Genomic DNA, 25,772 nt, shown 5'->3' on the forward strand with positions numbered 1-25,772 from the left:
AGAGATACTATGAATTGTAGAGCATATGAAATTTAATTTAATGTCTTTATTTGACCAGTGAGCACAAGCCAAAAAGTTATACAACTTGTATTGTTTTGTTTTGTTTTTCTTTATAAGAAAAGTTCTAAGCCCTAAATTTGCCAATGATAAGTTATTTTGGTAAGAAGGTAAGATTTTGTACTATAATGTTTTTGGAGTATGTGCTTATATTTATTTTGACAACTGCATTTGTTTTTCTGCCCCAAGTCAGACATTTGCCACATTTTTAAGCCCGTAAATAGGAATTTGTAGTAAATCCTCAGCTTTATTTTTCCTGATTTATTCTCTATTGGTTAAAAGTCAAAGTAAATATAACAGTGATTACTAGTGGTGAATTTTACTGTATACATTCCTAGGAGCTCTTTTTTTTAATTGTATTTTATTTTTTTATCCTCACCCGAGGACATTTTTTTGCATTTATCTTCAGCTAGAGTGGGAGGGGGAGAGGGAGGAAGAGAGAGAGAGAGAAACATTGATGTGAGAGAGACACATTGACTGGTTGCCACTCACATGACCCCAGCCAGGGCTGGGGACAAACTACAACTCAGGTATGTGCCCTTAGCGGGAACCGAACCCGGGATTCTCCAGTCTGCAGGCTTACGCTCTAACCGCTGAGCAAAACTGGCTAACGTGAAGCTCTTTTTTTTATAGCAGAAAATATAACAATCTCAAAAAATAGCAAATCTTTCCTTATAAAGGTTTATTGTTAGTATGACAATCTATTATATGAAGGTAACATTTCTGGCTCCATTTCCTGAGCATGTTGCTTCTCCTCTCCAGCAGTCATTATGAATTTTTCATAGCAGTCATTATTGATTTGCATTAATATATCTACCTAATTTGACTTGACCTCCATTGTGACTAGTGACTTTTATGCCCAAGAGTTTGCTAAGTTTAGGGTGTGTTTTCCCTGCACAAAGTTAACTGGCCCATTTGGCAAATGAACTCCAAATCGTGTCCTCTTTCTGAAATCCATGTTCTCATCAACTAAGCTAAGTGTTAAGTGACTATAATATAAAGTAAATTAATTAAATAGAAATTCTAGCCCTGGGCAGTTTGGATCAGCGGTTAGAGCTTCAGTCTGCGGATGAAAGGGTCGTGGGTTTGATTCTTGGTCAAGGGCACGCATCTGGGTTGCAGGTTTGAACCCCGGCCCGACGGGTTGTGCGAGAAGCAGCCAGTCATTGTGTCGCTCTCACATCAGTGTCTCTCTCTTTTTCCCCATCCCTCGCTTCCTTCCACTCTATATAAAAATCAATGGAGAAATATCCTCGGGTGAGGATTAAACAAAAAAAAAAGAAGAAATTCTAAAAAAGTTAGTACTGTGAATAAATGATTTTGATAATGATTAAAAATCTTGCTCTCCTCGCCCTGGCCGGTTTTGCTCAGCGGTTAGAGCGTCGGCCTGCGGTCTGGAGAGACCCGGGTTCGGTTCCCGCTAAAGGGCACGTACTTCGGTTGCGGTTTGTCCCCGGCCCTGGTTGGTCGTGCGGGTGGTAGCTACTCGATGTGTCCCTTCACGTCGATGTTTCTCTCTCTCTCCCCCTTCCTCTCTCTCCCTCCCACTCTATCTGTACAAAAAATGGAAAAATATCCTCGGGTGAGGATAAAAAAAAAAAAAAATCTTGCTCTCCTGCCCAGCCATTGTGCTTCAGTGGATTGAGCATCATACACTGAGAGGTCCCAGTTCCTGGTCCGGGCACATGCCCCAGGGAGGCAGCTGATTAGTTTTTCTCTCTGACATCGATGTTTCTATCTCTAAAAAAATCAATAAAAACATATTTTATTTTTAAAAGTCCTGTTCTCCTAAGTTACTTTATTATTATTTTAAAATATTTTTTTTTTTTTTTTTTTATCCTCACCTGAGGACATTTTTTGATATTTTGTTCAGATAGAGTGGGAGGGAGAGAGAGAGAGAAACATCGACACATCGAGTGGTCGCCACCCACACGACCCAACCAGGGCCGGGGACAAACCGCAACCGAAGTACATGCCCTTAGCGGGAACCGAACCCGGGTCTCTCTGGACCGCAGGCTGACGCTCTAACCGCTGAGCCAAACCGGCCAGGGCTAAAATATTTTTTTATTACTGATTTATTTTAGAGAGAAAGGGAGAGGGAGAGAGAGATAGAAACATCAATGAGAGAGAACATCAATTGGCCACCTCAGTTTGATGATTTTACTTTAAGTATCCAGTTTTGTTTAAGGACCAGAAATTAATTTGAAAGTTTCTTCAATATGCCTTTGTAATGTTTATTTAATAAATACATTACCATGTACCTGATACTGTTTTATAAATACTAATTTTTTTAAATTTAAGTTTTCAGTTACAGTTGACATTCAATATTACATTTCACGTGTACAGTGTAGTGGTTAGACAGTCATATATTTTATAAAGTGATCCTCCTAATAATTCACATACCTACCTGGCACCATACATCGTTATTACAATATTATTGACTGTGTTTTCTGTACTGTACTTTATATCCCCATGACTGTTTTGTAACTACCAATTTGTGCTTCTTAATCCCTTCACCTTTTTAACCTAGTCCCCACAACCCTCTTTCCCTCTGGGAACCATCACTTCTATGCATCAATGAGTCTGTTTCTGTTTGGTTTGTTCATTAGTTTTGTTCTTTAGAGTCTACCTATATCATATATACAAATAGTGATTTTTAACTATCATATAAGACTATTAAAATGTTTTTATAGGGGAGGGAAGAGAAAAACCAAAGAGCTTGCATTCATATATGCATAACCAATGAACATAGACAACAATGCTGGGGGGACAGGATTGGGAGGAGGATGTCAATGAAGGAAAAAGGAGAAACATTTGTAACAAAAAATAAATTAATTAATAAAAAATAAAGTGCATTAAAAATAAAAAATAAAATGCTTTTATATGAATTACAGAAATTAGTTAATTTAGTGTTACATTTCTCTTAGCATAAGCATCTTTCCTGATATTGCTATGTAATCATACCAACTTTTAGTATTAAATTAATCAAATATTAAATTTATCAAATTCGTAAGCATAAAGTAGAAATTAAAATTAAATAAGTAAGTTTTTAATGATTTTTTTATTGTTTTTTTATTTCAGCTTTACCAACAGGGACGCTTATGTCAACTGGGCAGTGAATTTTGTGAATTGGAAGTTTTTGCTAAAGTATTGAGAGCTCTGGATAAAAGGTAATTTTATTATTTTTTAATTGTGGTAAACTGGTCCTGGCCGGTTTGGGTCAATAGTTAGAGCATCAGCCCTCGGACTAAAGGGTCATGGGTATCAAGGGCATGTACCTCAGGTGCAGGTTTGGGAGGCAACCAATCGACGTGTCTCTCTCCTGTCAATGTTTCTCTCCCTCCCCTCTCCCCTCTCCCCTCTCCCCTCTCCCCTCTCCCTCTCCCCTCTCCCCTCTCCCCTCTCCCCTCTCCCCTCTCCCTCTCCCCTCTCCCCTCTCCCCCTCTCCCCTCTCCCCTCTCCCCTCTCCCCTCTCCCCTCTCCCCTCTCCCCTCTCCCCTCTCCCCTCTCCCCTCTCCCCTCTCCCCTCTCCCCTCTCCCCTCTCCCCTCCCTCTCCCTCCTCTCCCTCCTCTCCCTCTCCCTCTCCCTCCCTTCCTCTCTCCTCCCTTCTATTCTAAAAATTAAATGAAAAAATACCCTCAGGTGGGGATTAACAAAAAATAATAATTGTGGTAAACTGTAAATAAACTAAAATTTACTATTGTAATAGTTTTTAAGTATACAATTCAATGGCATTAAGTACTTTCACATTGTTGTGAAGCCATTAATACCACCGTTGCTTTCTGTGTTCAAGAAAGGGAAACTGAATTCATCTTCCCTGTTGTGGTTATTATCATGTAGTTACTACATTGTAGTAGAAACCACATGTAGGTGTAGGTTATATGGCTTTTGATTGTACTTGCTGTTTAATGTTCTTCCCTAAATTTGCTTTAAATGCATTTTTTTTTTTTTTTTTTATCCTCACCCAAGGACATTTTTCTATTTTTTGTTCAGATAGAGTGGGAGGGAGAGAGAGGAAGAGAGAGAGAGAAACATCGATGTGAAAGGGACACATCGAGTGGCTGCCACCCACACGACCAACCAGGGCCGGGGACAAACTGCAACCGAGGTACGTGCCCTTAGCGGGAACCGAACCCGGGTCTCTCTGGACCGCAGGCCGATGCTCTAACCGCTGAGCCAAACCGGCCAGGGCTAAATGCATTTTTTTCTCCTAACCGACATTTTTAGGAAAATAAGAGTATAGTTTTATAAAATCCTGCTAATCTCTAATATGAACCTTGTGAAGTTTCATTTGTTCAACAAATTACATAAATAGTTGTTGAATGCCTACTATATGTCAGGTACTATTCTAGATGCTGGGGTTACGGCACTGAGAAAGATCTATGATACCTTTTCCTCGTGGATTTTGTATTTTATTTTTTTTAGCCTTTTTTCTTAAATCCTCACCCGAGGATATTTTTTTTATTTATCATCAGATAGAGTGGGAGGGAGGGAGCGCGAGCACGAGAGAGAGAGAGAGAGAGAGAGAGAGAGAAAGAGAGAAACATTGGTGCAAGAGAGACGCATCGACTGGTTGCCTTCCTCGAGACCCAAACAGGGCCAGGGACGACCCGCAGCTGAGGTACGTGCCCTTGACTGGAATCACACCCGCGACTCATTGGTCCTCGGGCCAACGCTGTAACTGCTGAGCCAAACTGGTCAGGGTGGATTTTGTCTTTAAGAGAGGGATGGATGATAGACTAACACAAGTAAATAATTGATATGATTTCACTTTTCAGGGATAACTTTGAAATATGGTCTGTGTATGAAGCATATAGTGAAACTTCTTGATTAATTAAAATTAATCTATAAAAAATAATACGTGTACCCTGGCTGGTGTGGCTCAGTAGGTTGAGCATCAACCCCTGCACCAAAAGGTCACCAGTTTGATTCGTGGTCAGGGCACATGCCCAGGTTGCGGGCTCAATCCCTGGTAAGAGGTAGTACATGAGTTAGCCATTTGATGTTTTTCTTTCTCATCAGTGTTTTCTCTCTCCCTTTCCTTCCTCTCTCTCTCTAAAATCAATAAAAACGTATTTTAAAAAATAATAATAGATAAGAACTACATTTTAGTAAAAGAAAGCTGTAGAAAAACTAAATTTTATTTATTTGCTGATGGGTTTTTTTTAGGGAGAGAAAAGAAGTATTGATTAGTTGTTCCACTTATTTGTGCATTCATTGGTTGATTTCTGTTCCCTGACTGGAGATTGAACCTGCAACCTTGGTGTATCAAGACAATGCTCTAACAACTGGGCTACTTGGCCAGGGTGGCTATAGAAAGACTTTAAAAAGCATTCTGTAGGAAAAGGTTAGCTTTCTGGGATTTGAATTTTGTTACGCCGTTCTAAACATGGCTGTTGTAAATATTTAGTGAAATATCTCTCTTTCATCTCTCAGGTTATCTTTCACCAAGTTCAAATCCCTTGTTAAATGCTTAATATACCAGGTAGGGCAAGAAGAGTAGGTTTACATTTTGCATGGAGAATAATACAATAATTAATAATAATATAAAAATAAACTCTGTTTTATGTACTTACAACTGTAAACCTACTTTTACCCCACCCTGTATTGTGAAACTAAAAGCATATAGTTTGACAATTTCCCCCTTCGTGCAAAGCAGTGACCCAATTATGTAGTACATTTTCATTACCCCAAAAGAAATCTTGTACCTATTAACAGTCACTCTTTATTTCCTTTTACCCCCAGTCTCTGGCCTACTGTTAATCTACTTTCTGTCTCTGGATTTACCTATTCTACACAATCATACAATCTGGAGTCTTTTGTGACTAGCTTCTTACACTTCCTATAATATTTTTAGGTTCATTAATATTGTTGCTTGTATTGGTACTTTTTTCTGTTTTATGGTTGAATAAATTTCAGTTGTATGGATATATGGTTTTGTTTATCTGATCATCTGCTGATGAACATTTTGGTTGTTTCCCCCTTTTGGCAGTTGTGAATAAAGCTGCTTTGGATGTTCATGTTCAGGATTTTGTGTGGACATAGATTTTCCTCCTTTTTTTTTATCCTCATCCGAGGACATTTTTCCATTTTTTGTACAGACAGAGTGGGAGGGAGAGAGAGGAAGAGAGAGAGAGGGAAACATCGATGTGAAAGGGACACATCGAGTGGCTGCCACCCGCACGACCAACCAGGGCCGGGGACAAACTGCAACCGAGGTACGTGCCCTTAGCGGGAACCGAACCCGGGTCTCTCCAGACCGCAGGCAGACGCTCTAACCGCTGAGCCAAACCGGCCAGGGCTGGACATAGATTTTCAATTCTCTTGTATATAAAACTAGAGTATAAACATTTGATAGCCCTATGTTTAACTTTTTTAATAACCTCTAAACTGTTTACCACAGCACCTGTACCATTTTTGCATTTCTGTCACCATTGTATGAGGGTCCCAGTTTTTCTGTATCCTTGCCATTACTTAAAAAAAATTTCTTTTTCTTTATTGATTTAGAGAGATAGGAAGGGAGAGGGAGAGAGATAGATACATCAATGAGAGAGAACATTGCTGCCTCCTGCATGCACCCCACTGGGGATTTAGCCTACAACCTGGGCATGTGCCTGACCAGAAACCGAACCAGCGACTTCCCAGTGCATGGGTCGACGCTGAACCACTGAGCTACACCAGCCTGGCTGCCATTAGTTTTTAAACAAAATTATTATAGTCATTCTAACAGATGTAATGTGGTATCTTATAATTTTGATTTGCTTTTTCCTAATGATTAATGATGTTGAACATCTTTTCTTGTGCCTATTAGCCATTTGTATATTTTAGAGAACTATTAAAATTCATTGCCCTTTTTAAAATTAAATTTATTGGGTTGATATTGATTAATAAAATTACATGGGTTTCAAGTATACGAATCTATGATATACCATCTGTATATTACATTGTGTGATCACCTCCCAAAGTCAAACCTTTCTTCACCATGTATTTGACCTGTTCCTCATCCACCTGTCCTCTGGTAACCACCGTACTGTTGTCTGTGTCTGAATTTTTGTTTGTTTTTCTTGTTTGTTCATCTGTTGCTTTCAGTTTTATATCCCACATATGAGTGAAATTATATGGTTCTTGACTTTTTCTGTCTGACTTATTTCGCTTAGTATGATATTTTCAGATCTATCCATGTTGTCACGTATGGCAGTGTTTCATTTTTTCTCATCATTGCTCTTTTTTAAATTGGGTTGTTGTATTATAAGACAATTTGGTTTTTACAACTGATGTTAAATGTTAGTTTTATTCTTTTTGCAATTTTTATTAATTTATTTTTGTTACAGATGGTTAGTTTTATTCTTTGTTGCCATCAACTTAAACACAGGATCACTGAGTGATCCACTGAGTAAAGATACTAGGCTAAATTGTGAGTTACGGCCTCATAATTTGCAAGGCAAAAAGCTTTTTGTCTTACTCCATCTTGGAAAAGAATGGTACTGTTATTTTAAAAAGTTACCTAGCACTTTCTAAAAGAACAAGATACATTACCTTTGTAAAATAACCTTTTGCTTCTCTTTCAGACATTTGCTTCATCATTGTTTCCAGGCTCTGATGGATCATGGTGTGAAAGTTGCTTCAGTCTTAGCCTACTCATTTAGTAGAAGGTGCTCTTATATAGCAGAATCAGATGCTACAGTAAAGGAAAAAGCCATTCAGGTTGGCTTTGTTTTAGGTAAGTAATGGTAAAATAGAGGAGTGTTTTGTCCTGTGACATGATTTAGCAGGATACTCCCAGGACATTCCCAAAGTCTACATAAGGAAGCTGTGAGAAAAACAAGGTGTGATTTATTGAGCATTAACTTTGTGTCAAACACTGTACTAGGCACTTTCTAAATCCTCATGACATTCCAGCAATGTGTTGGTATTAATAGCGTTTTACAAATGATGAAACAAACTAGAAAAAGTTAAGTAACTTGCTCAAGTTACATAGCTGGTAGTGGAGCTAAGTTTAGAATCTTGTGTCCATATGATTTTAAGGCACATATTTTTCTACCAAGTCATGCTGCCACCAGCCTCTCTCACCAGCTTACTATATGCTGTGACATGGGACTTAATTCTTTGGGAACATCAGTTTTTTCATCTCTAAAATGAGAGTAATTCTGAATATGTTCATGGGAGTGTTATGAGACTACTGATAACAAATGGGAAAGGATTTTGAAGTTTTGTATAATATATGTATACATATATATAGTTTAATGTTTGTATAACATGGTTTTCAGCAAATAGATAAATATTTCAGCCAATTATTTATTGAAGTTGCTACCTCTTTTACTTAAAAGTTTGTGTGTTTTTTTTTTTTTGAAATGATTGTAGATTTACAGATAATATCAAAATCAGGAAGTTGACACTAGTTTAATGCAGTTATAACTAGACAATAAGACCTTATTTAATCTTCACTGTTTTTTTCATTGTGCATATTTTGTGTGTGTGTGTTTCTGTGCAGTTGCTTCCACGCAAGGATTCATATAACTATCATTAACATCAGGATACAGGGCTGTTCCATCACCACAAGCTACCTTTCATTTTTTTTTTTTATCCTCACCCGAGGACATTTTTCCTTTTTTTTTTTTTTTTGTTCAGGTAGAGTGGGAGGGAGAGAGGAAGAGAGAGAGAGAGAAACATCCACGTGAAAGGGACAAATCAAGTGGCTGCCACCCGCACGACCAACCAGGGCCGGGGACAAACCGCAACCGAAGTACGTGCCCTTTAGCGGGAACCGAACCCGGGTCTCTCGGAACCGCAGGCTGATGCTCTAACCGCTGAGCCAAACCGGCCAGGGCTCATTTTTAACTTCTCACATTAATATGTGCATGTGCTTGTCATCATCGCTGCCTTCACCACCACATACACACACACGTGTGCACAAGCACTTTCTTTGCCAGCAAATTTTCATGGTCATTTTCTTCAATCTTAGAATAGTTCTTTGTAGTGGTCATAGACATTTTGCTGCAGGAACTTCAGAACTTTTTTTTTTTTTGGGAAATCCTCACCCGAGGACATTTTTCCATTTATCTTCAGATAGAGTGGGGGGAAGGGAGAAAGAGAGAGAGAGACATCGATGTGAAAGAGACACATCAACTGGTTGCCTCCTGCACAACCTGTACCAGGGCCAGAGACCGAGGTACGTGCCCTTGACCGGAGTTGAAACTGTGAGTCATTGGTCCACGGGCTCATGCTCTAACCGCCGAGTCAAACCGGCCAGGGCAGAACATTCTTTTTTATAAAGAACCATCAGCATTTATCCTTTTATAGTCCTGTGGAATTTAAATTGCAACAAAGAATTATGAACAAAAAATGTCTAACAATAGAGTGTTTGTGATCTTGATGAATGTTAAGGTCCTTTAGTCTTTGATGGTCATGTAAAAATCTGTGGGGAAAATTTAGTATTAAGGAACATGAAAGGCAGGCAGGCTAGTGTTCATAAATACATATAACAATCTGGTCATTGAAATGATTCAGGTTGAAGAAATATCTTGGAGAAGAGCCAAGTCCTAGCAAACTCAGATATGTTATCAGTCTTCATGTCAGAATTACCAAAACAAGCCCTGGCTGGTTTGGCTCAACGGTTAGAGTGTTGGCCTGTGGTCCCTAGAGACCCGGGTTTGGTTCCCACTAAGGGCATGTACCTCGATTGCAGTTTGTCCCTGGCCCTGGCTGGGTTGTGCGGGTGGCAGCCACTCGATGTTTCTCTCTCTCTTCCTCTCTAACCCTCCCACTCTATCTGAACAAAAAAATGGAAAAAATGTCCTCGGGTAAGGATAAAAATAAATAAAATAGCTCTAAAAAAAAAATTACCAAAACTGAAAAAACTTCATACCAGAAATATACAGTGGTGAAGATAATTTTTAAAATAACGCCTTTATTGAGGTATAATTCACATACTATGCAGTTCATCATGGGTTTTTAGTATATTCACAGAGTTGTGAAAACATCACAGTAAATTTTAGAACATTGTCACCACCCCCAAAAGAAACCCATACCAATTAGCAGTTATTCTTCATTTCCTTCTAATACTTCTAGCTCTAGGTAACCATCAGTCTTATTTCCTGTCTATACATTTACCTGTCCTAGACATTTCATATAAATATGGACTCATGAAATATATGATTTTGTGACTGGCTTGTTTCATTTAGCATAATGTTTTCAAGATCTGTCCATGTTGTTGTATAGAGATATAATTTAATATAAAGACTTTTTAAACAGGTATTAAAGAAAAAGATAAAAAGGGAACACCTGGGTGTTGTGGACATAACAACTGCAAGAATCAACATCCACACCTAGAACTTAGGGAGCTAGGGGATGGGGTTGGGATTACTAAAATTTAGAAGATTAATGAGGTGCCTCACAGAGCTGGGATAATACTAGGATTACAGGTGCCTCAGAGCTCTGAGAAGTGAGGCCTGTGGTTCTAGAACTTAGACCCCCAGGAGCAGACCTGACTGACTGGTGCTGGTGTCTCTGACGTGAGCGCTGTGAATCTAGTTCTGTAATTATTAGAAAACTGCAACTGGAACTGGCTTATTGGAATGAATTGCCACTGCCAGAGGAAAGAGCATTACCCGAGGGGCTTTGCTGTCAGCAGGGGCCTTGCTGACAGAAACTGGAAGCAAATAGGAAGGAGTGTCTCTTGGTACCCCCCTCCCACTCTAGTGCTGCCTCTTGACAGAGACTATAGGGAGCCTAGGAGAAATCTGATTTCTAGAGTCCTAGCCCCAGTGTAATAAAACAGTCTAAAAGGGTTGATTTGAAGTTGAGAGACAATAGCCTAATAACCAGCACCACACATAATATATCAGGTGACTTATTTTCTGATGCAGGCTGGTACAGTGATGCTGAGAAAGCTTTTCTGTCCTGTCTTCAGTTGTGTACTCTACATGATCAGTACTAAACAGAAGGCTGTTTAGTATGAATATGTATAATAATATTATTTAGTCACTTTGTGAGGGCCATAAAATATAAAGCATCTTCTCTACAATTAAAATATTTGCTTGATTATACATGTAGCTTTAATTAAACATAAACCATGGGTAGAGGTAAAATAGTTTCTTGACTCAAACACTGTTGACACTATTAAGACTATTGACACTATTTGAAATGCATTAAACTTTTATGAGGGGGCCAGGAACCTCTAAAGCGATGGCCAGTATTCTGAGGAAATAATACCCAGTGCTGTAGGAGGACAGTATTTTAATTATTTGCCAAAAAATAAATAAAATGAGCAAGCACTACCATCTCTTTTATTTGTGTATCCTCAGTAATGTGTGCTGCTCCTATACTAAGAAGGTTAAGTTTGTTCAGATTTCTTTATCTTCTTTGGGATTGGATATGGAGAAATTGAAAAGTTATGTTTAGCCTGCAAGGTGAAAATATTAGAATTGTTAGAATATAGTGGCTAATTAAGTGGAAAATGTCAACTCTTAGGCCTTGGAGTATTCTTACAGGGTTAATATTCTTTTTTTTTGGTTTTTGTCAATGCTTACCTGAGGATATTTTTCTATTGATTTTTTAGACAGAGTGGAAGTGAGGGAGGGGGAGAGAGAGAAACATCAGTGTGAGAAAGACATTTCAATCAGTTGCCACCTGCACCACAACTAGGGCGAGGGATGAACCTGCAGCCCAAGCACGTGCCCTTGACATGGGATCGAACCCGAGATCCTTTCATCCGATGTTCTAACTGCTGAGCAAAACTGGCCAGGGCAAAGACTTAATATTCTTGATTCCTTATTCAAGGTCTTAACTTTGATCTATTTCCTTTAGTTTAATTGTATTTTTTTATTTTATTTTAATTTCACAATTTGTATATTTGTTTGGGGCTAACCACACGACTCTAATATTATGGGTTTTTTCATTTTAGATAATATTCATTATAAACATGTTATTTTAACTTTCAAGTGATTTATTAAATTATCTAAAGTTACTGATTTTTCTTGTCCTTCAGGTGGCTTCCTTTCTGATGCAGGCTGGTACAGTGATGCTGAGAAAGTTTTTCTGTCCTGCCTTCAGTTGTGTACTCTACATGATGAGATGCTTCATTGGTTTCGTGCAGTAGAATGTTGTGTGAGGTAAGTTAGAACAGATCCTACAATTTTCCCTCAGGTTCTAAGCGTACATCACCATTTGAATTAACCTCTGAGGTGATGTTTATATGTCAGAGTTTCACTAGTCTGGCCTCCTGTCTGTCATCTCCAAAATATAGTTAACTTGTTATAGTTAGCTTAGCTTAGATTTGAATATTATGAACCAGACTGTGTATATATATTTTTGTTTTGTCAGAGAACTTGTTTATTCATTCACTCAACAAATATTTATTGAATGCCTATTATATACCAGGAACTGTGCTGAGCATTGGATGTTAGGAAAAGAAACACATGTTTTTCTTGGGTGGTGGTATTATTATTATTGTAATTTTTGTTGTTAATCCTCACCTGAGGATATTTTTCCATTGATTTTTTTGATAGAGTGAAAGGGAGGGCAGGGGGAGAGAGGGAGAGATAAACATTGATGTGAGAGAGGACACATCAATTGGTTGCCTCCCACGTGACCCCGACCAGGGCCAGGGATTGGACCGAAATCGAGGTACGTGCCTTTGATCAGTATCAAACCTGAGATTTTTTGGTCCACGGGCCAGTGCTCTAACCAATGAGCAAAACCAGCCAGGGCTAAAAATACATTTTAAACAGATGTACTTAAAGGAAAGGCAGGCAAATGTAGAAGTAACTACTTTTATTGTCCTTATCTTGTCTACACATGTAACATTTAGTTTTAGTTATTTTCACATAGGCTTTCATTTGACTTTTCTTAAGAATTTTTAAATTAAAGGGAAATCAAAATAAAGTATTAAAAAAGCTTAGAAATTACCCTTCCTAAGTTACTTAAAATGTTCGCAATTTACTGAATGTATAATCTTCTATTCTTATTGAATATTGAATAAAGGATTGTATTTCCTTGGTATCTTAGAGATGAGTTAATTAAATCTGAACCCTTTGAGATCTAGCATATAGATTCCATGTAAACCATATTGACTTAAGCAAAAATTGAGTAAAACTTACTTAATTGTTTTTTTAACAAGTCAGAGTTCAGTCTTTTGAGGTTGTCATTACCTGTCTTTTAATTATATTAGACAAACATTCAAGTCCTGAAGTTAATTTTGTAATATACAAATTTACTTACAAATAATAGGTTAGAAGCTTATGGTAATTTCCCACAAATATTTTAGACGTATATGATAAGTTATAGGAATACTTGTGTGTAGAAACTATAAAAGGATTGTTATTTGGGCCTGTGGTTTGTAGTACTGATAAAAATAATCTCTGTGTCATCTTTCATTCCCTTTTCTGCCTATTATATCTTTGTGAGAATGGGAGACTAGATTGTCTCATGGAATTTGAGGGAGAAGTTAAATGTTTGTATGTACATGAACCAGTTAATTCAGAATAGAAAAGCCATTTTGTATTCCATTGTAGATTCCTCTTTAAAGCAGTCTTTTGACCAAAAGGTAAAACATTTTCTTGTATGTACTTGCTTTTTATTCATAGAATCAGAAGATTTATTTTACCCAAATAACTAACGTTTCTTCTGTCTAATTTTAAGACTATATAAATTTTGCTTTAGTGTAACCAAAAGATTTACTTTTTTCACAGGACCAAGGCTCCTTCTCTCTTTCCTATTTTGTCATCTTTAGCATGTAGCTTACATCGTTATATTTTCAAGTGTTATAAGCAGTGTGAAGGGCAAAAACCTCATACTAGCTGAGCCTACTTTTTCTTTTTCTTCTTTTTGTCCCGTCAGAAGATATAGCTTCCCAGAAGCCTAGCCTTATGTCTTTGCTTACCTCTCTGAAACTGGTAAACTGGGACACATTCTGCAAATCCTCCAAACCATATAAAGTGGTCTGGGGAGAAAAACCTTTAATTGTGCATAGTTTTGCCCTGAATGAACTCATGGATCTACGTTAAGGGAGGAAGGGAAGGGAATCTTGGATAGGTAAATATCAATTCAGTGGCTGTCCTCGCTGTCTTTAGAACAGGCACATATGAAATTAGAAAAATGTACGGACCAAGAAACAAAGCTATTTATAATACCAGCTCATTGACCGTATTCCTAGACATTTTGTTCTTGTGAATATGAAATTTCAAAATAAAATTTGCTTCTACAAAGCTATACTTGCCAAATTCTTGATCATTACAGGTGAATTTAATATAATTTTTATATAATACATAGTTTTGTGATCCCCTTAGTATTATTTGGAAAATAATTTTTTTTCTTACTTTGCTTTTTCTAAGGCAGAAAAATTTGAGGTATTAGTTGACCATGTGTTGAATTGAATTGGAAAAGAAGTGTTTTGCAGAAGAGATACTAATGAAATCCTATGGCCAATCCCAGGGGCTTTGAGCCTGTTGCAAGAGTAAGAGTGTGTTTTTTTAATTTAATATTACAAAGCCAGATTTGGGAGAGAGAGAAAAAGAAAGATCGATGTGAGAGAGAACATTGACTGGTTGCCTTCTGTAAGTGCCTGGACCAGAAACTGAACCCACAACCTTTTGGTATAGAGGATGAGGCTCCAGCCAACTGAGCCATATCAGCCAGGGTGTCTTTTCGAATATTACTAAGAGGAATGTCAGAGTTTACTGCCTGTGTTTTCTTCTAAAAGTTTTATGTTTTTTTCTCTTACACTTACGTCTTCAATCCACTTCAAGTTTATTCTTCTATATGGTGTAAGAAGGTGGTTTTGTTTCCTTTTTTTTTGCATGTATCTGTTCAGTGTTCCCAACACCATTTATTGAACTATCTTTACCCCACTGTATGTTGTTGCCTCCTTTGTCATATATTAGTTGACCATATAGGCATCAGTTTATTTCTGGGCTCTCTATTCTGTTTTGTTGATCATGTGTTTTTATGCCAGTACCATTCTGTTTTGATAAATATAATCTTGTAGTAAAGCTGTTACCAGGTGGAGTGATTCCACCAATTTGTACTTCCTTCTCAAGATTGCTGTGGCTATTTGGGGTCTTTTGTGGTTCTATATAAGGCTGAGGATTATTTGTTCTAATTCTGTGAAAAATTACATTGGTATTTTGATAGGAATTGCTTTGATTCTATAGATTACTTTAGGTAGTATGGACATGTTTTATTCTTTTTTTAATTCTCACCCGAGGATATTTTTTTATTTATCTTCAGATAGAGTGAGAGGGAGGGAGAGAGAGTGAGAAGGAAAGAGAGAGAAATATAGATGTGAGAGGGACACATCGACTGGTTGCCTCCCTCATGACCCCAACCAGAGCTGGGGATGAACCACCCTTAACTGAAATTGAACCTGCAACTCTGATTTGCAGGCTGAGTCTCTAACTGCTGAGCCAAATTGGTCAGTGCAGGTAGTATGGACATTTTAATTTTAGCAATGTTAATTCTTTCTATCCATCAGCATGGTATATATTTTTTTCTATTTGTAGCTTCAATTTCTTTCTTCAACACTGACTACACATTTCTTTAAACAAGACATGTAAATGGCCAGTAAGCACATGAAAAGATGCTCAGAATCATTTGTCATGAGAGAAATTCAAGTCAAACACAATGAGATGCCACTTCACACCTACCAGGAGGACTGTAAAAAAAAAAAAAAGCCCTGGCCAGTTTGGCTCAGCAGTTAGAGCATCGGCCCTGGGACCGGAGAGTCCCGGCTTCAGTTCCCACTCAGGGCACGTAACTTGGTTGCAGTTTGTCCTCCGCTCCGGTTGGGGTCCTGTGTTTGGCAACCACCCAATGTGTCTCTCTCACATTGATGTTTCTCTCTTTCTTCTTCCCTCTATCTCCCTCCTGCTCTATCGGAAGATAAATGCAAAAAAAGAACAACAACAAAAAAACATAAAATGGGGGAAAATTAGAATCCTTGTGAATTGCTTATGGGAATGTAAAATTGAGCAGCTGCTATGGAATGCAGTTTGGTATTTTCCCATTTCAAACAATGAGTACTTTAACCAATCAAACAGTAACTGCTTTAACCAATCAAACAGTAATTTTGCCAGGTGTGTCTCAGTGGATTGAACATTGTGCCATGGACTGAGAGGTCCCAGTTTGATTTAGGGCACATGCCTAGGTTGCAGGCTCAATCCCCAGTAAAGGGCATGCAGGAGGCAGCTGATCAATGTTTCTCTCTCACATCGATGTTTCTCTTTCTCTCCCTAAAAAAAAATAAATAAAAACATATTTTTTTTCTTTTATTCTCACCCGAGGACAGTTTTCCATTTTTTGTTCAGATAGAGTGGGGGGGAGAGAGAGAGAGAGAGAGAGAGAGAGAGAAATATTGATGTGAAAGGTTCACATCGAGTGGCTGCCACTGCACGACCAACCAGAGCCGGGGACAAACTGCAACCAAGGTACATGCCCTTAGCGGGAACCAAACCCAGGTCTCTCTGGACTGCAGGCTGATGCTCCAACCGCTAAGCCAAACCGGCCAGGGCTCAATAAAAACATGTTTTTTAAAAATTAATAAATACATTTTAAGTATCTTTTTTTTTTTAATACTCCTGAAGAATGCTCCCTAACCACTCTATACTTAGGTTTGTTTGTTTTTTAAAGTGATTTTTATACCTTGTTTCTTCTCAGGGCTGACCATTTTCAGAAAATTGTATTGGCACGATACATGGACATAAAGTTCTAGCCAGCATTATAGTCGAAACATAAATAGATGTCCAGTCCTCACACTGTTCTTCTCTCTTGTATGTCTGTCATTGCTATCTACACCTCAGTATGACCTAAAGTGTTTCACTACTCTTGCATCACATTAGATAGTCAGCATAGTTCTACAGTTTCTTTCTTTTTTTTTATCCTCACCCGAGGACATTTTTGCATTTATCTTGAGATGGAGAGGGAGGAAGAGACAGAGAGAGACATTGACATGAGAGAGAGATATCAAGTGGTTTCCACCCACACGGTCCCAGTTGGGGTCGGGGACAAACTGCAACCAAGGTACATGCCCTTAGCGGGAACTTAACCCTGCTTCTCTGATCTGCGGGCCATTGCTCTAACCACTGAGTCACACTGACCAGGGCTGTACAGTTTCTTTGTGTAAAGAACTCTGGATAGCCTGGCTGGTGTGGCTCAGTGGTTGAGCATGGACCCATGCGCCAAGAGGTTGCCGGTTCGATTCCTGGTCAGGGCGTATGCCCAGGTTGTGGGCCCTGTCCCCAGTGGGGGGCATGCAAGAGGCAGCCAATTGATGTTCTCAAATCAATAAAGAAAAAATACTAAAAAAAAAAAAAAAAAAAAAAAGAACTCTGGATAAAGGTTATAAAGGAAACATCTGAAAATACCACTATTTTTAATGAACTTGTATTACTGGAAAGATAAACAAAAATGAGCATTTGTGAAGCAACATGAAATGAGTGGTAACTGATCAAGTGTTGCCCAAATATATTAGATAAAAGAATGGAAGGTAATGATAGGTAATAGTATTTTACATTGATTTTTATTTTCTTGTTGTCTTCCAAAATTTCATTTAAATTTTTTTCTTTATTGATTTTAGAGAGAGGGGAAGAGAAAAGGGGAGATAGAAACATCAATGAGAGAGACCATCAATTGGCCACCTCTCACATACCCCCACTGGGGATTTGACCCACAACCTGAGCATGTGCCCTGACCAAATATCAAACTGGCAACCTCTTGGTGCATGGGTTGATGCTCAATTACTGAGCCACACCAGCCGGGCCCAAAAATATTTAGAGAACATAAGGAATCAAAGTTGCAATAGATTAATCATGAGTAGCTTTCTAGTAGGAGCATACACTTCATATGCATTAGTTGAATTCAGCTTGACCACAGAACTGTTTTCCAATGCCATCTCATTTCTTATATATAGTTAACCTTAAATCATTTGGGTGCTACATAATGATCTATAAAGATTATCAGGTCAGCCCTGGCCAGTTTGGCTCAGCGGTTGCGCATCGGCCTGAGGACCAGAGAGTCCTGGGTTCGGTTCCCACTAGTGGCACGTACCACCAAAAAAGAAAAAAAAAGATTATCAGGTCAGCTATGCTGGAAGTATAAAAAATAGAGGAATGTTATTGTGCTTTGCAGGTTACTTCATGTGAGAAATGGAAACTGTAAATATCATTTGGGTGAAGAAACATTTAAGTTAGCTCAGACATACATGGATAAACTCTCAAAACATGGCCAGCAAGCAAACAAAGCTGCACTCTATGGAGAACTGTGTGCACTCCTATTTGCAAAAAGTCACTATGATGAGGTGAGTATTTTGAAGTGCATTTCACTGTGACCAGTAAGTATTTATATAAAACAGGATAAATCATATACTCTTGTATTTGTCTTAATAGACAAATTTGCAATGGAATATTTAAAATCAGGCAAAAGATTTATTCTGTGAAGTGGGTTTTCAACATATACATGTATGATTTAGGGCCTGTTTTGTTTTTAATTTGACCAAATGTATTTCACCTAGGTTATTTTGATGGGCATGCTCTGCTAAATAGACCTTCAGGAGATGCTTTTTATTGGATATGTAGCTCTGGGTCAACTCTCATCATTTGAAAGCATTCATTTCAGTGGGAAGCTAGTTTTTATTTCTACTTTATTGCATTGTTTTGCTCCTTTCTCTGCCTTATGAGAAAGATAGCTTCACTCCTGCCTTTATACTCTAAATTAATGCTTTAGTGGTAATGAATACATAATTGAGAAGTGATCTATTTATTAACTTGGTTGCTTTATTTATGGAAGAATATCATAATTTCATGCTGTCATTTAGCTTTCATATTTTAAAATTATTCTTATCTTGATTTTTGCCCCATTAATATATATTCCACATTTAAAGGAAAATTACAATTAAAAGTAAAACTAGAACATTCTAGAATAGATACAGTGATGTTATGCAACTCCAGTGCTCCTCTTACTTTCAATATCTATATAAGAAGACATTGAACCCATTTATAAAAACTTAAAATTTTTATCAGCATGCCTGTAATTTCTCAGGTGGTTTATGTATGTTCTTTTGATTATTATTGTTCATTTATTGGTTTTGGAGAGAGAGGAAGTGAGAGGGAAAGAGAGATAGAAATATCGATGAGAGAGAACATCGATTGGCCATCTCCTGCATGCCTCCCGCTGAGGATTCGGGCCCATAACTGTCCTGACTGGGAATTGAACCGGTGACTTCTTGATGCATGGGTTGATGCTCAATCACTGAGCCACACTGGCCGGACTCTTCTGATTATTTTATTTTTATTTATTTTTTTATCCTCACCCGAGGACATTTTTCCATTTTTTGTTCAGATAGAGTGGGAGGAAGAGAGAGAGAGAGACATCAACGTGAAAGGGACACATTGAGTGGCTGCCACCCGCACGACCAACCAGGGCCGGGGACAAACTGCAACCGAGGTACTTGCCCTTAGCGGGAACCGAACCTGGGTCCCTCCGGATCGCAGGCCAACGCTCTAACCGCTGAGCCAAATCGGCCAGGGCTCATCTGAATATTTCTGATGCTGAACTTCTCTATCTTCTGAATTAGTTTTTTTTATTATTATTAATTTATTTTTGTTACAGTTTCTCCTTTTTCCCCTTTAGACACTTCCCTTCTCATCCTGCCCTCCCCCCCAGCATCGTTGTCTATGTCCATTGGTTACACATGCATGCGTAAAAGTTCTTTGGTTTATCTCATCTATCCCCTTCGCCTCCCCTCCTCTGATGTTTGTTGGTCTGAACCGTACTCCTTTCTATGTCTCTGGGTCTGTATTTTTTTCATCAGCTTATTTGTTTAATTATATTCTACAAGTGAGATCATGTGGTATTTGTCTTTCTCTGATTGGCTTATTTCACTTAGCATAGTGCTCTCCAGGCTCATCCATGTCATCTCAAAGGATAAAAATATGAAACGCTTCATGAATTTGTGTATCATCCTTGCACAGGGGCCATGCTAATCTTCTGTGTGTCATTCCAATTTTAGTACATGTGCTGCCAAAGCAAGCACTGAATTAGTTTTTTTGATGGGTGTGTGCAGCATGCAGTGTGCGTTCCATAGCTTGTTGATGTAGGTATAGAGCTTGGACCCTTTCCATGATTTTCATACACCTAAAACAAAGAAAAAGAACTCCATTCACAGAAGGCCTTTGTGTGAATAGCCTATTTACTGGAAACGAAAGAGGTAAACAACAACAGTTTGAACATTAGAAATGCCTATCTTAAAAGCAATTCAGATGACCCACCATGTTTTTATATCTTTACATAGGAACTCAGTCATCTCTGGTGCCTCTTTCATCATTTCTTTTTTTTTTGTTTTTTTATCCTCACCCGAGGACATTTTTTCATTTTTTGTTCAGGTAGAGTAGGAGGGGGAGAGAGGAACAGAGAGAGAGAGAAACATCGACGTGAAGGAACACATCGAGTGGCTGCCACCCGCATGACTGACCAGAGCCGGGGACAAACTGTAACCGAGGTACATGCCCTTAGCGGGAACCGAACCGGGGTCTTTCGGGACCGCAGGCCGACGCTCTAACCGCTGAGCCAAACCGGCCAGGGCTCATCATTTCTTTTCATCCTTATTTTTCATACTCTAGAACTCTACTCTGTTCTTGTGTTTTATAGAGTGATTCAAATCTTGACCTTTTTAAAATGTTTTTATTGGCTTTTTTAGAGAGAAAGGAAGGGGGAGGAGAGACATAGAAACATAGATGAGAGAGAAGCATCAACATAGATCGCCTGTCTCCTGCACAACCCCTACTGGGCATCGAGCCCTCATCCCGGGCAGGGCAGCGACTCTTGGTGCACAGGTCGATGCTCAACTAAACAGCCACACCGGCCAGGCTAATCTTGCCATTCTTTACTCCCATATTCAGTCCCAGGCCCATTTTAGTATAGTAAGTGGAACAAAGTACCTTTTATTTACCAGTTTTCACTTTCTTTATTAGGCAGCTACTATTTAATTGACAGTAATTTTTTCCCCCTATGTTTGAGTTGGGAGTTTATGCTGTGCCATATGTTTATAGATGTTTCTTGGATAATTTTGATAGTTTTTTGTTGTTATTGTTGAAAGTGTTACAGATGTCCCCCTTTTGATAGTTCATTTTAAATATAAATAAATTTGTCAATGATATCTATAGATATACATTCTGATATTAATTAGAGCAGGCTAGCCTTTATTGAGGTAATATCAACCCCAAAATAGCAGTGGCTTGGAACAATGTAAGTTCATTTTACATTCATGCTATAGCCTGTCTTGGGGATCTCTGGCTCTGCTTAACGTTATGGCTACACTTTTTCTTTCTCCCACTAAGCATTAGGAGAGGAGGATCATTTTATATTTTGTTTCTCACTAGATACTAGCACACTGCCTGGCACCTAACCTCTCTGCACCTCAGTTTTCCATAGTAATATTACATATTTCATAGGACTGTTGTGTCAATTAAATGTGTTTATGCACATAAAGTCTTTGGAAAATAGGTGGCACTCAACTGAACAGGCAATTAAGATATAAAATAGTAACAGCTCATAGACATAGACAACAACATGGTGATTACCAGAGGGGAAGGGGAGTAGGGGGATGTGATTAACAAAGGCAAAGAGGGGTGAGGGGAATTTGGAAAAGGGTAAAGGGGATAAATGGTGATGGAAGGAAACTTGATTTGGGGTAGTGAACACAATACAATATACAGATTATGTACTATAGAATTGTACAGCTGAAACCTATATAATTTTATTAACCAGTGGCTGCAGTAAATTCATTACAAAATGAAATAAAATATATGTTAAAAAAAGATATACAATAGTACGCATTACAGTAGTACAGTAGAGAGGAAGTACAGGAAACCTAGTCTAGGATTGAAACCTGAGGGACAGGTTAGATGGGTTAACAGGGTGGGGGAAGGGGGAATGTATTCTAAGGCAGAGGAAACAGTCTGTACAAGGCTTCTGGGCAAGAGAGAAGAGAACATGCCTCTGAAATGCTGAATATGTGTCACATATTCAAAGAACTTAGCCTTAGAAAATTTTAAGTGTAAATATTTTTTTTTTTGTCCTTACCCGAGGACATTTTTTGATATTTTGTTCAGATAGAGTGGGAGGGAGAGAGAGAGAGAGAAACATCAACGTGAAAGGGACACATCGAGTGGTTGCCACCCACACGACCCAACCAGGGCCCAGGACAAACTGCAACCGAGGTACATGCCCTTAGCGGGAACCGAACCCGGGTCTCTCCGGACCGCAGGCCGACGCTCTAACCGTTGAGCCAAATTGGCCAGGGCTAAGTGTAAATATTTTGTATGTTCTTATTTAAGTACTTAAAAGCTTGCAGGAAGAACTCGCAGTTATTTCATTAAATATTGTCATTTTGTTTTATCACAGTTTTTGCTCAATTATATGTATATATGTGTGTGTATGTGTATATATACATCTGTATATCTGTATGTATGTTTTTTAGGCATACAAATGGTGCATTGAGGCAATGAAAGAAATCACAGCAGGCTTACCAGTCAAAGTAGTGGTGGATGTTTTAAGACAAGCTTCTAAGGTGAGTGAGTATAATGTTAAATTAATTATAGGATTTAGCAAGCTTTAGGTTTGTTTTAACCTGTTATTTAACAAATTAGTTATTGCATAGTCTGGACCAACAAGATCTATTTTCTAAGTTTCTGTTTTCAGTTTTAGAAATCTGGTTTCTAAAACTGTCTCACATACAGACTTTAGCTAATTTTACTATACCCAGAAAACCTGTGAAAATTTTTATTTTCATAATTCAGCTCTCTGAAGTACAGATCGAGATAGTATTTTGATGCTGTTCTGTGTGGATTTGTTTTTGTTTTTATTAAACCTTTACAGTGACCTGAATTCCTTATGCCATGGTGGAATGGGCTTTGGTCACTTTTCTCCTAAAGGATAACCAACCTCATATTAAATCTTTTGGTCATTGTATTGCAGTGTCATAGTATGACAGTTTTCTGTAATTGACTTGATGGGAAGTACATATTTGGTTTTTCCTTTACTTTCTTTTTATTCTGTAAATAAATGCACTAACTCTTTGAGGCCAACTCTTTGAGGTAATATCTAAAAATTGCTGCTTTGGATGGAAAGACCCTGTGGGCCTCTTCCTTTCCCATCCACAACTACAGTGGAATCGCAGCCAAGTTGCAGATTTTCATGAAAACCCTTAGGGGGGAAGACATGCATTCTAAAGGAACTCTCAGATACAATAGAAAATGTAAAGGCCAAGATCCAAGATAAGGAAGGAATTCCTATTGATCAGTGAAGACTAATCTTTGTTGGCAAGCAACTGAAAGACTGACGTACTTTGAAACATTCCAAAGGAGTCCACTCTTCATCTTGTGTTGAGACTTCGTAGTGGTGCTAAGAAAAGGAAGAAGCTTACACCACTCCCAAGGAGAAGCATAAGAAAAAGAAGGTTAAGCTGGCTGTCCTGAAACACTGCAGAGTGCATGAAAATGGCAAAATCATTCAACCTTCGTTGAGAGTGGCCTTCAAACTAATGTGGTGCTGAAGTTTTTATGGCCAGCCACTTTGACAGACATTATTGTTTCAAATGTTGTCTGACCTATTGCGTCAACAGATCGGAAGACAAGTAATTGCATATGGGTTAATAAAGACATAAACTAACGACGACAACAAGAATTGCTGCTTTGGTGCATTGAGGCTTTAAAAGCATTTATGTACATTTCAGATATACTCTGTATCCAGAGGTTTTTCAGTTTTTGGTTGGTTTTACTTCGTGGAAATTTCAATTAGAAGAAAGATTCTAAAATTATAGATCTAGAAGAGTGAGATTTCTGTGAAATTTATATAAAAGTTTATTGATTTTTTTTTTATTTTTAGAGAGAGAGACACTTTGATTTATTTCAGTTATTCATGCATTTTTTGGTTGTTTCTTGTATGTGCCCTGACCAGGGATCAAACCCTCAACCTTGTGTTGTAGACCAACGAGATAGACCAGATTCAGACTCCGAACTGGGTTCAAATTAAGAGAGCTTTATTAGCCACGCTGCGACTGTCCCATCCTATGCAGAGGAGAAAGCAGCCCCGAGGTCAGGGGGAGGGTTACTTACATAGTTGTCTTAGCTCCTGTTAAGGAATTTGGGCTAAGGGTGTGCGAGCAAGCAAGCAAGCACTTACAGAAGCAGATATTTGCGGTTAGCTGTTATGCCTGAGGGAGCAAGCAGTTTCGGTGTACACAAAGCAGTGGTTATCTATACAATGCAGTGGTTATCTGTTAACTCTAGGAGCTAGTTCTTGCCATTCTCTTAAAATTCAGGGGGTAAGGTTTGCCTAATGGAAAACTTTTCTGTACATTTACATAACATGTGTTTGTCCTTTACAATGGTGTGTGGGTATGATGCTTTAATTAACTGAGCTACCCAGCCAAGACATATATTTAATATAAAGACAACTAAATATATGTGCAAGATTTATATTTCTATATGTAAATGATATTTAGAGTTTTTTAACTACTAGTTATTCTCGTAAATTAAAATATTTTAAGAAGTAAAAGGAAAACTCAAAATTCTGTGCATTTAAAAATTGTTAGATGAGCCCTGCTGGTGTGGTTCAGTGGATTGAGCATTATCCCATGGGCTGAGAGGTCCCAGTTCAACTTATGGTCAGGGCACATGTCTAATTTTTGGGCTCGTGCAGGCGGCAGCCAATCGATCTTTCTCACATCAAGCTTTCTCTTTCTCCCTCTCTCTAAAATAATCAATGAAAACATTAAAAAAAATTGTTAGATGAAAATTACAAGATAGTTGTAAGCTAGTCTAGAACTGGACTATAAGTATCTTAGAAAATAACATAGTGCTCTATACCCCCCACCATTTTATTTTAATATTAAAAGATGAGAATGTACCAACTTTGTAAGGTAACTTTGTTATAGCAGGTTTGTATTGGGCATGGTTGTCAACATTTTAATCTTTTTTTTTTTCTTTACTGACTTTATAGAGAGAGGAGGGAGAGGAAGAGAGAGAGAGAGAGAGAGAGAGAGAAACATCGATGAGAGAACATTGATTGGACACGTCTTGCATGTCCCCCACTGGGGTTGGACCCAAAACCTGGGCATGTGCCCTGACTGGGAATTGAACTGGTGACCTCTTGGTGCATGGGTCAACGCTCAACCACTGAGCCATACTGGCCATGCAACATTTTAATCTTTATAATTTCACTGTATATATACAGATCTGTTTATAATATAATTTTCAAGTTGGAAGGAAAGAAATTACAAATAGAACACTTCTACTTATGTTTGAAGGTGTTTTTGACTACTATAATTTGAATATATAAACGATACTTATTTTAACACAGTAACTGAGAGTTATTTAATAATTTTTTATTTTTAGGCTTGTGTTGTAAAACGTGAATTTAAGAAGGCAGAACAGTTAATTAAACATGCAGTGTATTTGGCACGGTAGGTGATTGTTATTTAAAATACCATTTCAAATGATCTGTCTCTATATATTCTAATAGTTTTGTGTCTTTTTATAGGGATCATTTTGGATCCAAACACCCAAAATATTCTGATACACTGCTAGATTATGGGTTCTACTTACTCAATGTAGATAATATCTGTCAGTCTGTTGCAATTTATCAGGTATGTTAATACACTTTTTTTCTTTCAACCTAAATTGATTTGCTGACCTGTACTTGTTTGCAGTGTATAAACTACTCT

General features: G+C 38.1%; 1 protein-coding gene and 1 non-coding gene across 3 annotated transcripts in view; one reads left to right on the forward strand and one right to left on the reverse strand.

The window, feature by feature from the left end:
* APPBP2 (amyloid beta precursor protein binding protein 2) overlaps positions 1-25,772 on the forward strand; it is a 54,433-nt gene that overhangs the window by 12,812 nt on the left and 15,849 nt on the right. For both annotated transcript variants that reach the window (XM_036268416.1, XM_036268417.1), the window contains exons 2-8: positions 3,139-3,227; positions 7,627-7,778; positions 12,045-12,168; positions 18,179-18,347; positions 22,527-22,616; positions 25,444-25,511; positions 25,589-25,694. In XM_036268416.1, the coding sequence (XP_036124309.1) occupies positions 3,139-3,227; positions 7,627-7,778; positions 12,045-12,168; positions 18,179-18,347; positions 22,527-22,616; positions 25,444-25,511; positions 25,589-25,694 (798 nt within the window). The remainder of the gene's footprint in view (positions 1-3,138; positions 3,228-7,626; positions 7,779-12,044; positions 12,169-18,178; positions 18,348-22,526; positions 22,617-25,443; positions 25,512-25,588; positions 25,695-25,772) is intronic.
* On the reverse strand, positions 19,975-20,081 carry LOC118635210. The gene has a single exon (XR_004960533.1). It is a non-coding gene; the product is annotated as a U6 spliceosomal RNA (small nuclear RNA).

The sequence above is a fragment of the Molossus molossus genome, unplaced genomic scaffold, assembly GCF_014108415.1.
Source record: "Molossus molossus isolate mMolMol1 unplaced genomic scaffold, mMolMol1.p scaffold_m16_p_19, whole genome shotgun sequence".
NCBI lineage: Eukaryota > Metazoa > Chordata > Mammalia > Chiroptera > Molossidae > Molossus > Molossus molossus.